The sequence below is a fragment of the Miscanthus floridulus genome, chromosome 13 (genome assembly GCF_019320115.1).
Source record: "Miscanthus floridulus cultivar M001 chromosome 13, ASM1932011v1, whole genome shotgun sequence".
Lineage (NCBI taxonomy): Eukaryota > Viridiplantae > Streptophyta > Magnoliopsida > Poales > Poaceae > Miscanthus > Miscanthus floridulus.
In genome coordinates this window covers 79,058,048-79,069,732 of record NC_089592.1, presented here as the reverse complement: position 1 = coordinate 79,069,732, position 11,685 = coordinate 79,058,048, and the positions used below count along the sequence as shown (strand labels likewise).

General features: G+C 47.0%; 2 protein-coding genes across 2 annotated transcripts; one reads left to right on the top strand and one right to left on the bottom strand.

Annotated features, from left to right (window-relative positions):
* Window positions 1–5,832: 5,832 nt before the first annotated feature.
* LOC136502303 (uncharacterized) lies at window positions 5,833–8,123 on the top strand. The gene is made up of 3 exons (XM_066497754.1): window positions 5,833–7,052; window positions 7,465–7,650; window positions 7,760–8,123. Exons 1-3 carry the CDS (start codon window positions 5,913–5,915, stop codon window positions 8,066–8,068), a joined length of 1,635 nt encoding a protein of 544 aa, XP_066353851.1. The 5' UTR covers window positions 5,833–5,912; the 3' UTR covers window positions 8,069–8,123.
* A 1,292-nt stretch (window positions 8,124–9,415) lies between these two features.
* On the bottom strand, window positions 9,416–11,228 carry LOC136500117 (uncharacterized). The gene is made up of 3 exons (XM_066495518.1): window positions 10,779–11,228; window positions 10,121–10,400; window positions 9,416–9,456 (listed from the first exon to the last, which is right to left on the bottom strand). Exons 1-3 carry the CDS (start codon window positions 11,226–11,228, stop codon window positions 9,416–9,418), a joined length of 771 nt encoding a protein of 256 aa, XP_066351615.1.
* Between the last annotated feature and the right edge of the window lie 457 nt (window positions 11,229–11,685).

The window sequence follows — 11,685 nt, the reverse complement described above, 5'->3', positions numbered from 1 at the left end:
TCCCTTTTCAGCATGTAGGTAGCTTGTTTATATCTAGTTTATTAAACATGGTTTCAATTTGTAGCATTTCTATAAAATGAGTCATTGTCATGACTTATCGCGAACAACTAAGTTCCCCCTTTTCCAACTAAGTTGCCCCTTTTCCCTCATAAAAACCAAGTTCTCCGGATTTTGGCTCGACGCGCGCTTTACTTTTTGATTTCGATCCGGACTCCCCTCACGGCCTTCACGTACGTTCTCTCGCCCTCAACCAGATCATCGGAATATATACGGACAAACGAACGCGCTTTTGAAATTGTGTAGTCCATGGTTGCTAGAGTACGATGTTGGTCACGTCATGAATAGGGATTACGATAATGCTCCGCGACATGCGTCCACATCCCACATCCAGACGCCATACCCTACGTGGCGTCATGATGTCCTAGTATTTTACCTATACCTACTATACAAATATTCTTTCCGGTTTCATCTCGTCTCTCTCTCCTCCGTCTCTCCATTCAAAGCAACAGGGAGAGGAAGGATGTCCAGGATAGAACAGACCTGACGCATGGCCGCCATGCTCCATTAAGCCCCCACTCATCGCCTTGGGGTTCGCGCAAGTGCGGAGACCGAGTTGGCGCCCTCTCTCCCTCTCCCATTTGCTCTCCCTCGCTCCTCTCCCTCTCACTCTCGAGAGCGCAAGCACCGAGCGCCATGGCCGCCCGCCCAGTTTCCACGCCCCCGCTAGCTCCTGTGCCTTCCGACGCCCTCCTCCGTGCAACCTCCATCCAAACCGACCACCCATCGGCTTCCTCACCCACCGACACAGCTCGCACACCTCTTTGCCGGCCTGAACTGCCCCACTAAGCTCCCCCGCGCTGTCGGCATCTACGCGTCGTCGCTAAGCTCTGTGCGCGTTGCCGCCGGTGAGCCACGTGTTGCCGGTGAACTCTGTGCTGCCGAGATCCATGCTGCCGATGAGCTCCGCAATGGCGACCTCCGTGGCATCGAGCTTCGTGCCAGTGTCGAGCTCTGCGTCGACGAGCCTCGATTCACCCAAGCAGCAAGAAGATGTTGCGCTGAAAGCGCATATTGTAAGCGTATGTTTCAAGTGTTTGAGGTGTTTCATATGCATGTTGCAAGTGTTTTAATGTGGATGTTGCAAAAGTAGATCGGGATGTTGTATATGTTGCAGTTGCTATACACGTATGTTGCAAGCGTCTATTCCAATTGTTTCGGCTGGGTGTTGCATATGTTTCACACTTTATATTGCAAGTGTTTCATCCGGATGTTGCATATGTTTCAACATATGTTGCAAAGTGTTTCATCTAGATGTTTCATATGTTTTGCAATGGCTAAACACGTGTTTTCCTCGTGCTTCAGACGTATGTTGCAAGTGTTTCAACTATTTTGGACGAATGTTGCAAATGTTTCATCTAGATGTTGCAAAAATAGATCTAGTGTTGCATATGTTGCAGAGGGACCCATCTTGGCCCGCCTGCATACGCGTGGGTGTGGAGGGAGCGTGAGCGGCAAGCGCGGAAAACCATGCAGGCACAGATCGAGATAGAGCAGCCAGGGACACAGAGCGGTGTGGGCCCCTACGTGAAGGAGGCGCAGGCGTGCGGGCGGACGCACCAACATACCTAGGTGAAACATGCGCGGGCATCTGAACGCTGGCCCCGTCCGACGTCCGGTGCTAGCTTTTCTAGAGCGATTAACGTACTCCCTCCGTATACAAATTTAAAGTCGTTCTGGGCGACGCTACATCCATGCAAAAGGAAGTCGTTCTGGCTTGAGGGGCTGGTTTTGGACGCGTTTGCCCCTGGCGACGCTTTGTTCCGCGCGCCCGCTGGTTCTCCGTTCGATGCCCAGCACGCTTGCCGCTCGCTTCGTTAATACGGAGTACTCCCAGCACGCTCGCCGCCCGCTTCGTCGCTCGCGTCAAGGCAGTAAACACGCGCCGCCCTCGCGCAGGTGCTGCTTGCCTTCGCCCTCGCTTTCTCACGCTCGTCCGTGGCTTAGTGTTTAGGTTTGCCATGGAGTTCGGCGGCGCAGGTGGTGCTCGTCATGGAGTCTGGCGGCATGGGTACGGAGGAGTCGCAGGAGATCGCGCTGGAGTCGCTGCGGAGGTCATCACGCCGGAGTCGCTGGAGGTCATCCCGCCGGAGTCACAGGAACCGGAGGAGGTCGTCACGCCGGACTTGGAGATGGAGGTGGTGCCGGACTCGCAGATGGAGGCGGTGCCGGACTCCATCACGCCGGAGTTGCAGATGGCGCCCGACTCCATCACGCTGAACTCCATCGCGACGGTGGCGGAGGCCAAGGAGGCCGAGTCCATCACGACGGACTCCATGCCGGACTTGCAGATGGCGCCCGACTCCATCGCGACGGACTCCATCGTGCCGGATTCCTTGCCGCCGGGCGCTTTTCTTTGCGGTCGCTGCGGTCTTGTCCATGAGGACCGCGAAGCATGGAATCGTGCACACTCGCGGTTCAGGCCATGCCATCGCTGCGGTCTCGTCCACGCGGACTACATGAGTGACGCCATTGCCGGCTGCGTCGAGGTGGACTGCGACCTTTTCATCGAGCATTACGGTTGGTTGCTGCCGAGAAAGGATGATGCCAAAGCATCGGTAAGATATGGTTTGATTGTTACATGCAGCAAGAGTAGCACAAGCTAAATTTAGTTCTAATTAATTGTTACAAGAGAATGACTCTACTACTTAAGCTAACTAGCATCATTCTAATTTTTTCATGCAGCAAGAGTAGCCTCAGCTTCATGTAGCAATGATGGATCACAAGGGATGCAAGTTGGCAGACGTTCTTCTCTTTCCAATGTTTCTTTTTTCATGTGAGGTATCTTGAAGTTGTTGCAACCTTTCTTCTTCATAGCTTCCATCAAAACACCTTGTAGTGTTAGAAATATTCGGTTTGCTTTGCGGCTCGAGTACTCCATGAATGCCTACAAAACAAGTGTGCAAGAAATGAATGAATAGGCAAATTTGTTGTGGAAGAAAACATTGAAACATGTGTGAACAATTTGGGCAAATTACCTCTTGCACGGCTGGAACTAGAGCCTCTATTGTTTTTGCATTCTTCTTATATTGAATTGCTTGTATAGCTCGAAAAAAACCCAAGTCAAGAATGTTGAAATCCGGAGAGTTTGGTGGTTGACATATTAGGCGAATATCGAATCCTCCTAGCTTAGCGGCCTCATAAAAATCCGGATCATCCAATTTCAAGTGGGAAGGTGCATTGTCCTGTTGAATGAAGATTGGTTTGCCCACATCCTCTCTTGGCCACTTAGCTCGAATGGCAGGCAACACTTGGTTGATCATAAAATCTCTGATCACTTCTCTAGTGATCGAAGTAATGGGCTTCATAACCATGTCTCCACGGACATGGCCGGTTCTCTCATTACCTCTCTGAGCTGGTTCATAACGAACAAGTGGAAAACAACCAATCCTACCATCAAAAAAACAATTCCCATCCCTAAACCTTGGCCGAGCGCAAACACACAAGAACATGAGCCTAGGGATGTAGTTCTTATTCTTACAAGTCCGATGGGGATCATCTTCTTCGGGTAGCAAATAATAGCTTTCAGATTTTTGAGATAGGTAGAACCATTTCTCATCAATGAACACAAAGTCAAAAAACTCCTTGAACCTTGGATCATCAAGCAATTCCCTATTAACCATGTCAACACACCACTGTAACCTAGACCTCTTGTTAGCTTGAGTGAGATATGGTTTGATGCTACTAGAGTGGCGCCTAATCAATCCTTTTTTCAAGTACCTTTGAATTTTCCATTTGCTCATGTTTAGTTTGGCGCACACATCCTCTATAGTCATTCTTTCCTTTAGAGGAAGAGAGAATTCCTTATTTGACACTGGGAAAATGAGTCGTTCCTTTCTTGGCCTTGAAATTTTCTTCGTTCCCTATTTGACACTCACTTCAACTTTCATCCCTAATTTGACACTACCGTCAAATCCGTTAGCTAACGGTGTTAACTGGCTGTTAAAAAGACGTTTTTGCCCCTAGACGCATGCAGAGGCGCGGTTGCATGCATGCATCGCTGGCTGGCTGGTCTTTTTTTGCAGCTGGGCGCATGTATCAGAGGCGGGTGCAAGTTTTTTTCCTCTCAAATTTGCTTCGCCGATTTTTTTCCAGGGGCAAAAACGTCTTTTTAACGGCCAGTTAACACCGTTAGCTAACGGATTTGACGGTAGTGTCAAATTAGGGATGAAAGTTGAAGTGAGTGTCAAATAGGGAACAAAGAAAATTTCAGGGCCAAGAAAGGAACGACTTATTTTTCCAGTGTCAAATAAGGAATTCTCTCTTAGAGGAATGTTACGCAATGCTTCTAAATCAACAGGAATTGCTTTACGACCAACTCTACCCTTCTTTAGACTAGAAATCACAACCGGAACATTGCTTTTAAGCTGTGTTTTACCTCGTTTCCAAACACGCTGAACTGACCGAATGTGAAGGCCAAATTGAGCAGCAACAAATGCAGTATCTTTCTTGTGTAGTGTACCATTATTGCTTCTAGTCAACAAAGCTTGGTAAACTTGTTGTCGGAGCTTTTCAGTCATATCTTTCCTCCGGTTGGGTTCTTGCTCTTGTTCTTGCACGATGGGGTTGTCCCCAGCAGGTTCTGTTAAAAGAAAACAAGCATTAGTTGTCGGCAACATGTTCTGTTTATAGTGAAAAAAACAAGAACTCTTGGTCGGCAACATGTTCTATTTATAGTGAAAAAAACAAACACATTCTTCTACTAGTCACGGCATGTTCTATTTATAGTGAAAAAACAAGCACTATTGTTCGGCAACATGTTCTATTTATAGTGAGAAAAACAAGCACATTCATCTATTTGTCACGGCATGTGCATAATAGTAATAGCCACGGCATGTGCATATTGTAAATAATATGGAAAAAATAACGTACCATCGGGATTTTGTAGATAATTGAAATCGACTGCACCAAATTCATCTAGCGGCAAGTTTAAATCAAATCCTATAACAATAGTCCTTTTGATATGAGAAACGATTGAGAGGAAGAGATAGCACGGTAGAAAATGGACAAGAGACGAACAAGTAATACCGTTGTCATGTTCCAACGGAGGGTCATTGAGATCAAATGCAACGTCGCCGTCGTCATCGTCTTCTAATCGAACGTTGAGATCAAACGCAGGAAGGAAATTAGCCATTGTGCCGTAGAGTGGAAGAAGTAGATGAACAAGAGCTAAGCCATGTCGTATAGGATAGCAACAAGCTAAGAAGCAGGCAAGCTAGCTAGGCGTGCAAGGAAGAAGCTAGGCGTGCAAGTAGTAGATGCAAGCGTCGGACTCCAAGCGTCGAAGCGTCTTAAATAGAATAAGCAGGACTCCAAGCGTTGTACTCGTGCGCGCCAGAATTGAAATGCCGTGAGCGCCAACGAAGCAAACGCGAAAAAAATAGCAGCAAACAAAGAAAACGAGAGCGACAGTGGCCAAAATCGAAGATAACGCGCCCAAACCAGCCTACCGACGCGCCAAACCATCCCACCCGCACGTTCACAGTGCCATGCAATTTTTCCACAGACCCATGCAAAATCTTGTTAAAACAAAAAAAACGCCGGCCAAGGGAGTTGAACCCTGCCCGCAAGCCTCAAGTCCCACCCACCTGACCAGTCTAGCTACGAATCATTCTCATCTAGGAGTCACCCACAGACGTATTTAATAAGGGTAAACATAGAAAAATACTACTTAATTAATGACACCTTGGTAAGCACAATCATGTCATAAACAACTTTTATTTCCTATATGGAGGGAGTACGTGTCAAGTGCATATGGTGGTCGTGTGTGTTAAATATAAACGCATCTAGTCCCTGTGTCAAATCACGGAAACTAAAGCCCTCGCCGCCGGCCGAGCCAGATTGCAGATCGAAGCATGGATTCCGCGGCGGAGGACTCGCGCAACGCGGATCGGGCCGGCGACGTCGACGACTTGATCAGCGGCCTTCACGACGACGTGCTCCTCCACATCCTCGAGCTGGTGGCCGACGCGACGGACGCGGCGCGCATGGGCGCGCTCTCGCGGCGGTGGCTCGGGCTCTGGGCGCGCGTTCCCGCGCTCCGCTTCGCCTCTCGCCCGCCGGCGGTGTCCAGTACCACGGCGACCGAGCGGTGCGCCGCTTTGGAGCGGTACGTCTCCTTCGTCAACGGCGTCCTTGCCCGGCGCAGTAGTACCCAATCCGCCTTCGCCGCCATCGAGAGCCTGGAGATCTCGTGTGCCACGGGCTCCAAGCACCTGGAACAACTGATAATGCCGGCGTTGATCGATGCCGCGCAAGGGTGGATCCGGTACGTTTCTCAGCAGGGTCTGAAGCGCTTCATCCTGGATCTAGATTGCCATGACGTCAAGAGGGAGTTCGCCGGCAAGCAGGGTCGTTGGAAAAAGGAGCTCGTGGTAGTGCTTCTTGACGAGCTTGCTAGCCCTCCAAGGCTGCTGGAGACCATGCGTTTGGCATTAGGTGGCGTAAGGCTCCGGCTCCCCGCCGCCACCGCCATGGAATTCGTATCGCTCAGGGATCTCTCGCTCGAAAGGATCACGATCGCTGACGGCGGAGGTCACCTCCTTGCCTGCCTCGTGTCGTCGGCGAGCTGCCCACGCCTGCAGAAGCTGCGCTTGAACAAGGTTTGCCTTTCTGATGATTTCAAAGAAGAGTTGCGGCTCCAAGCCGACGTGCTCTCGGAGCTGTGGGTGGAGGAGGTCTATTCTGTGTCGCTGGAGCTGAGGACTCCTAGCCTCCGGGTTCTACACATAGGCAAGTGCTTCCACAAGAAGGCGATTAGGATCTCCGCACCGAGGCTTGAACAAGTTGCACTCTTCTTTAGCCTAGGCTGGCCGCCTGGATGTCTTGAGATCGACGGGGACTCGCCGCCGTGCATGCGGAGACTCAAGCTCAGTCTGTGGTCACATCGCTGTCACGACAACCACTACGGCGAGGCCGAGAACCATGGTAGCACACTACTCCTCAATCACTATAGCTCCATCACATGCGTTGATGTGACTCTTTATGGTCGAAAGGTACATCTCATCTCTCAGGATCATATCTATATATCTCACAAATATGGTACTAATCGCCAAATCCATGAAAGGACACATGCTACATTTATCTTGAACTTTCAGATGATATATCAGATTTTATATCATTTGTGAGTTAAATATTAGCAAGTTTACGATCATTTTTCATATGAAATGCAATACTCTACCGCTTCAAATGCCCGCACTTTTTTTTTTTGAAACGGTCAGCAGGAGCTCTGCCAAATTTATATTGATATAGAAGGATGTCCGCACTTTTTATCTCCTATGTTTTCTTTCTTAGACTTGCATTTTGGTTCTACGTGTTTGATTTCCACAAATTTGTTACCCTCCTTTAACAATGTTCAATTTATCTATTGCCTCGTTAACACTTTACTTTCTTTTTACTTTGATCAAGGTATTCGAGGAGGACGTGGACTTGATTGAAAGTAGGATACCACACCTACCTCATATCACATCTTTGACCGTTAATGTTTCTCTTTCGTTTGGGCGACATGACTTTGGAATGGGCGTGGCAAACCTACTTACACGATTCAGCAATCTTAGGCACCTGAGTCTACATTTGCCCTTCTTCCTCTCCCTGGTGAGCACCTACCCATCCTAAACTCATTGGTATTATTCAGTTCTCTTTTTTGTAGACAGTTCCCCTCTCCAACCTCATCGCATTAAACCAACATATATCTGTGCTGCAGCACTATGACTTAAAAGCTGGATTAGGTCTCGAATGCCATCACCAAGACTATTGGACATCACATGAAATCTCCATGGATCACCTACAGGAAGTAGAGCTTAGCGGATTGACAGGAACAGAGTGTGAACTCTGGTTCATGAAAGCCGTGCTCAGAAGTGCCAAAGGACTCCGTAAAGTGGCTATAAGTTTCAACCCAGAGTGTTGGCAATATCAGGGCAAGATGCATGCGTTTAAACGTATGCTACTTGATGAAGGAATGCAGACTTCCCACCCTGACGCGTTTATGCTTCATGCATGCATGAATTTGTAAACACACGGTGGAATAAAAACTTCATAAGACTTTTGTTGAAATAAAAAGTCATGCAAATTTTTTTTGCATTATATATATATTGAAATGTATTGATATCCTTTTCGATGATGGTAAAGACGTTTTCTGTATTGGACCATTGCGCAGGGCCACTCACAAACGTGGTCTCACTGAGTTGGCATAGTTTCAGTGTGTCATGCGATTTGCTTTGCTTTGGTTTATGACAGATTTATGTTTTCCCCCCAAAAGAACGGCACAAGATTGCCACAGATAATAGGTTACAAATAAGGAAATAAAACTAAAAATTTGAACAAAAAACAGACGGTGCGAATGCTGATTTCCGCTGATCTAAAATCAACCAACATTTCAGAACTAAGACCTTTACTAGTACTAGTACCAAAATAGAGGGGCTAATTGAGTTTTCTAAACCTATTATAGAACAAAAGAGGTACTACTAGTTCTCATCTCGTTGTAACCTAAACAGTGGTACTTTTGATTTGAACAGATAAACTGTGATCTTGTTGCCTAAAGTCTTGCTTTTGTGTACACTAACGCCTCAGCAACTGAACTCATAGAGGAACAAGTAAAATGGTGAAGCAGCAGTTCAGAAGAAGTCATTAAATAAAAAAAAACTAAAATTTCTAGATAGTGAACAAAAGTAGTCTAATTTTTCTGAATTGGCAACGTAACAACCAATCCATCTATTTCTATGTTCTATTATTTTTAGCATATACAAAAATACTGATATGCATACAACAAAATCATGTAAATCATTCAATCAATCTACCTCTCTTTATATGTAGCTTGTTTCATATTAGTCCTAGCTCCTATATAACCAAACAAAGCATAGCATTTCCTGAAGCACGTGTAGAAACCCAAAAACGATATACATGTTGGAGACTAAATGGCTAAAATAACTATTAAGAACCCAATGCAAAAATCCAAGAAGAGGATACTAGATGTAGTAACTAGCCAACAATGTATATTCAAAACTACAGAAAAGTATATGAACATCTGAGCTAAAGTAAACGGTAGGCAGGTTACAATTTCTACTGTCATCAGTATAATACTATGATCCATCTCTTGTTTTTCAGAGGGGAACATTTATCCTTGTTATCACCTATTGGGGATGAAAATGCCAATTACAACCACTGAAACTGTGCAGCACTGTTCAAGCATTATTTCCACATAACGCTCTCACACATTGTAAGTTCTGAATCTTGATACGCCAATTCAAACCACCTGAAGTCAGCAGAACACATCAAACCAAAAAACAAGAGTGTTCCTGAGAAGTGCAGCCTATTCTCATCCCAATGCTGTTGCCAGCAGTCTGCTTGCTCCCGCATTCCACTACGCTGCATCAACATTTGGGTGCTGCAATTCCGTTGCCGCTGAATTTGAAGGGAACAAGGAAAATCAGTGATACAGTTACACACAAGGCAACATATTGCGGTTTTGCAAGTGTTGAAACAGTTAAATATTTATAACAAGATCAGCCAGCGTACTGGTAGACAGCAGAAAAAAACTGTAATGTCTGGAATGTGAACCAAAGTTTCACAACTGAATGTTCTGAATGGACAGTTCAGAGCCAAGACATTCAGTAACAAGATCAGAACATTGAGGCAATTTTCCCATCATGCTATTATGAACTGTTTGTGGTAATATGTTTGTCTGAAATGGAGCAATAATCTGTTTGTTTCTCTTAAACAATGCTCAGGTAATTAAAGAATTTGTTTATGACCCTTAAGCCAGTTTAATAGCTATTATGAATTGTTGTAGTCACTTGCAGTTCTGGCTTGATCAATGGTTTTTAGGCCATGTAGTGAGCATGTTTTTATGTTCTAACAAACGAACAATCACCTAGGTGACACCGTTTGGTCATTAGACAAACACTATGTACAGATCTAGTATCAAACATGGCACACTGAAACTATGCCAACTCAGAATTCGTTTGGCTGATGATGAAAGGCATTCAACAGATACAGTAGAAGAGTACTCTAGTAGTCTAGCAACATCAATTAAAGCATGACTCCACTTCTCCAAAGCTCTCCTCACCTGCTGACCCGGTGGTCAAGACAACAATGTCCATCGTTTCCTCGCTGACAGGAAGATCGACCACTAGAGGTGTGACTCGCCCAAGGAAGCCAGCCCTCACGCACAGCGTGATGTTGTTGAAGTTATCATTGAGTTCGTTAGCCAGTTCGCCTATCAGGTAATGCAAGGACCGGCCATCGAACTCGAGCGTTCCCCGGCTTGTCCAGATAAAGATACCGAAGTTGTCTGCCCGGATGTACCGTATCATCCGGTTCAGCACCACTGGGGCGATGACACCGTTCTGCATGTTGCAATAGAACACACTAACGTTTAGCAAAACAAAACTGGCTAGAGATAGTACAACACTGGTAGCTAAATAAAGAAATATGAATACATGTCTGTCGCAATGTTCAGACTTCAGAATTAGTTAGCTTCAGACCAACGGTGATAACAAGAACAGGAAGTCAGGAACAGCATTCAACAACTCAATCAGCACAAATTGTTAGCACATAGCAATAGCTGCAATACCTTGGAAGAAGATCTCAGAATCAAATTCTGGAACATATATGACCCGTTTTTTTTATTACTGGTAGGAAACTAGGAAAGGAAATGCCAGGGAACATGAAAGGAGTTGGAACTTCCAAGCAGCGGGACCCCAAGCGAGAAACCGCAAGCTCACCGGAGTTTGATCCGAAAGTTGTGGCGGCGCAGGTCTGGGGGGGATCGCCTCAACAGTGCAATGCAAGGCGATTTGGTCGACTGCCTCCGGATGGACTCTTGGGCGTAGCAACACGCCCCCGTTCCAGCCGAGGGCCTCCCATATGATGTCGGTCTGCTGCGGCGTGTTGTACATGCACTGGACCACGCGGAAGACGGCGACGGGGAGGCCTTCCTGCAGCGCCTCGTCGTAGTCGATCCTGACTCCGAGGTACCGACCGTAGGCGGCGCTGTGTAGGAGGACGTAGGTGTCGTCCATGTGCGGTAGGAGGTGCACCGCCCACGCCGTGTTCAACGACGCGCGGTGAGGGCTAAGCGAGACTCCCCACCCGTCCTCGTCGACGTGGAGGTACGTGCTGTCGTCCACGAGGCTCCGCAGGCGGACGTGTGTCCGGTCGGGAAAGAACTCCATCGCCGCTGACTCTGGTGACGGGGCTTCCCCGTGAATCTGACTACTAGTAATTTCCTAGGGTTACCAAGCTAGAATGTCTTTATCAGGGTTTCTATTTATTGTGCCACCACAGCACCTCCACCCTAGGCTCCTCCCATCACAGGTTCACACCCAAGAACACCTCATATACCATTTTACTCACCACAGGTATCCATTCCAAGGGTGTCCAGGTAGCACCCCATGACAAGACTTGCCCTAGACTCGTCGTATACTCCAACTTGGTCGACACAACCCTCACCCTCCACACACCCAAGTCACACACGCAGCACTTTCCCCATAATCCAGATAACACCAGTTTTCACCACGCATGTAGTATAAGCGTAGTAGAAGTATAAGTAATGAAATATATAGCAGTAAGCGTGTGTCTAGCCTAATAGCAGGATATGCAGGGGTAAGGTTGCATCAAGGTAAAGGCCTT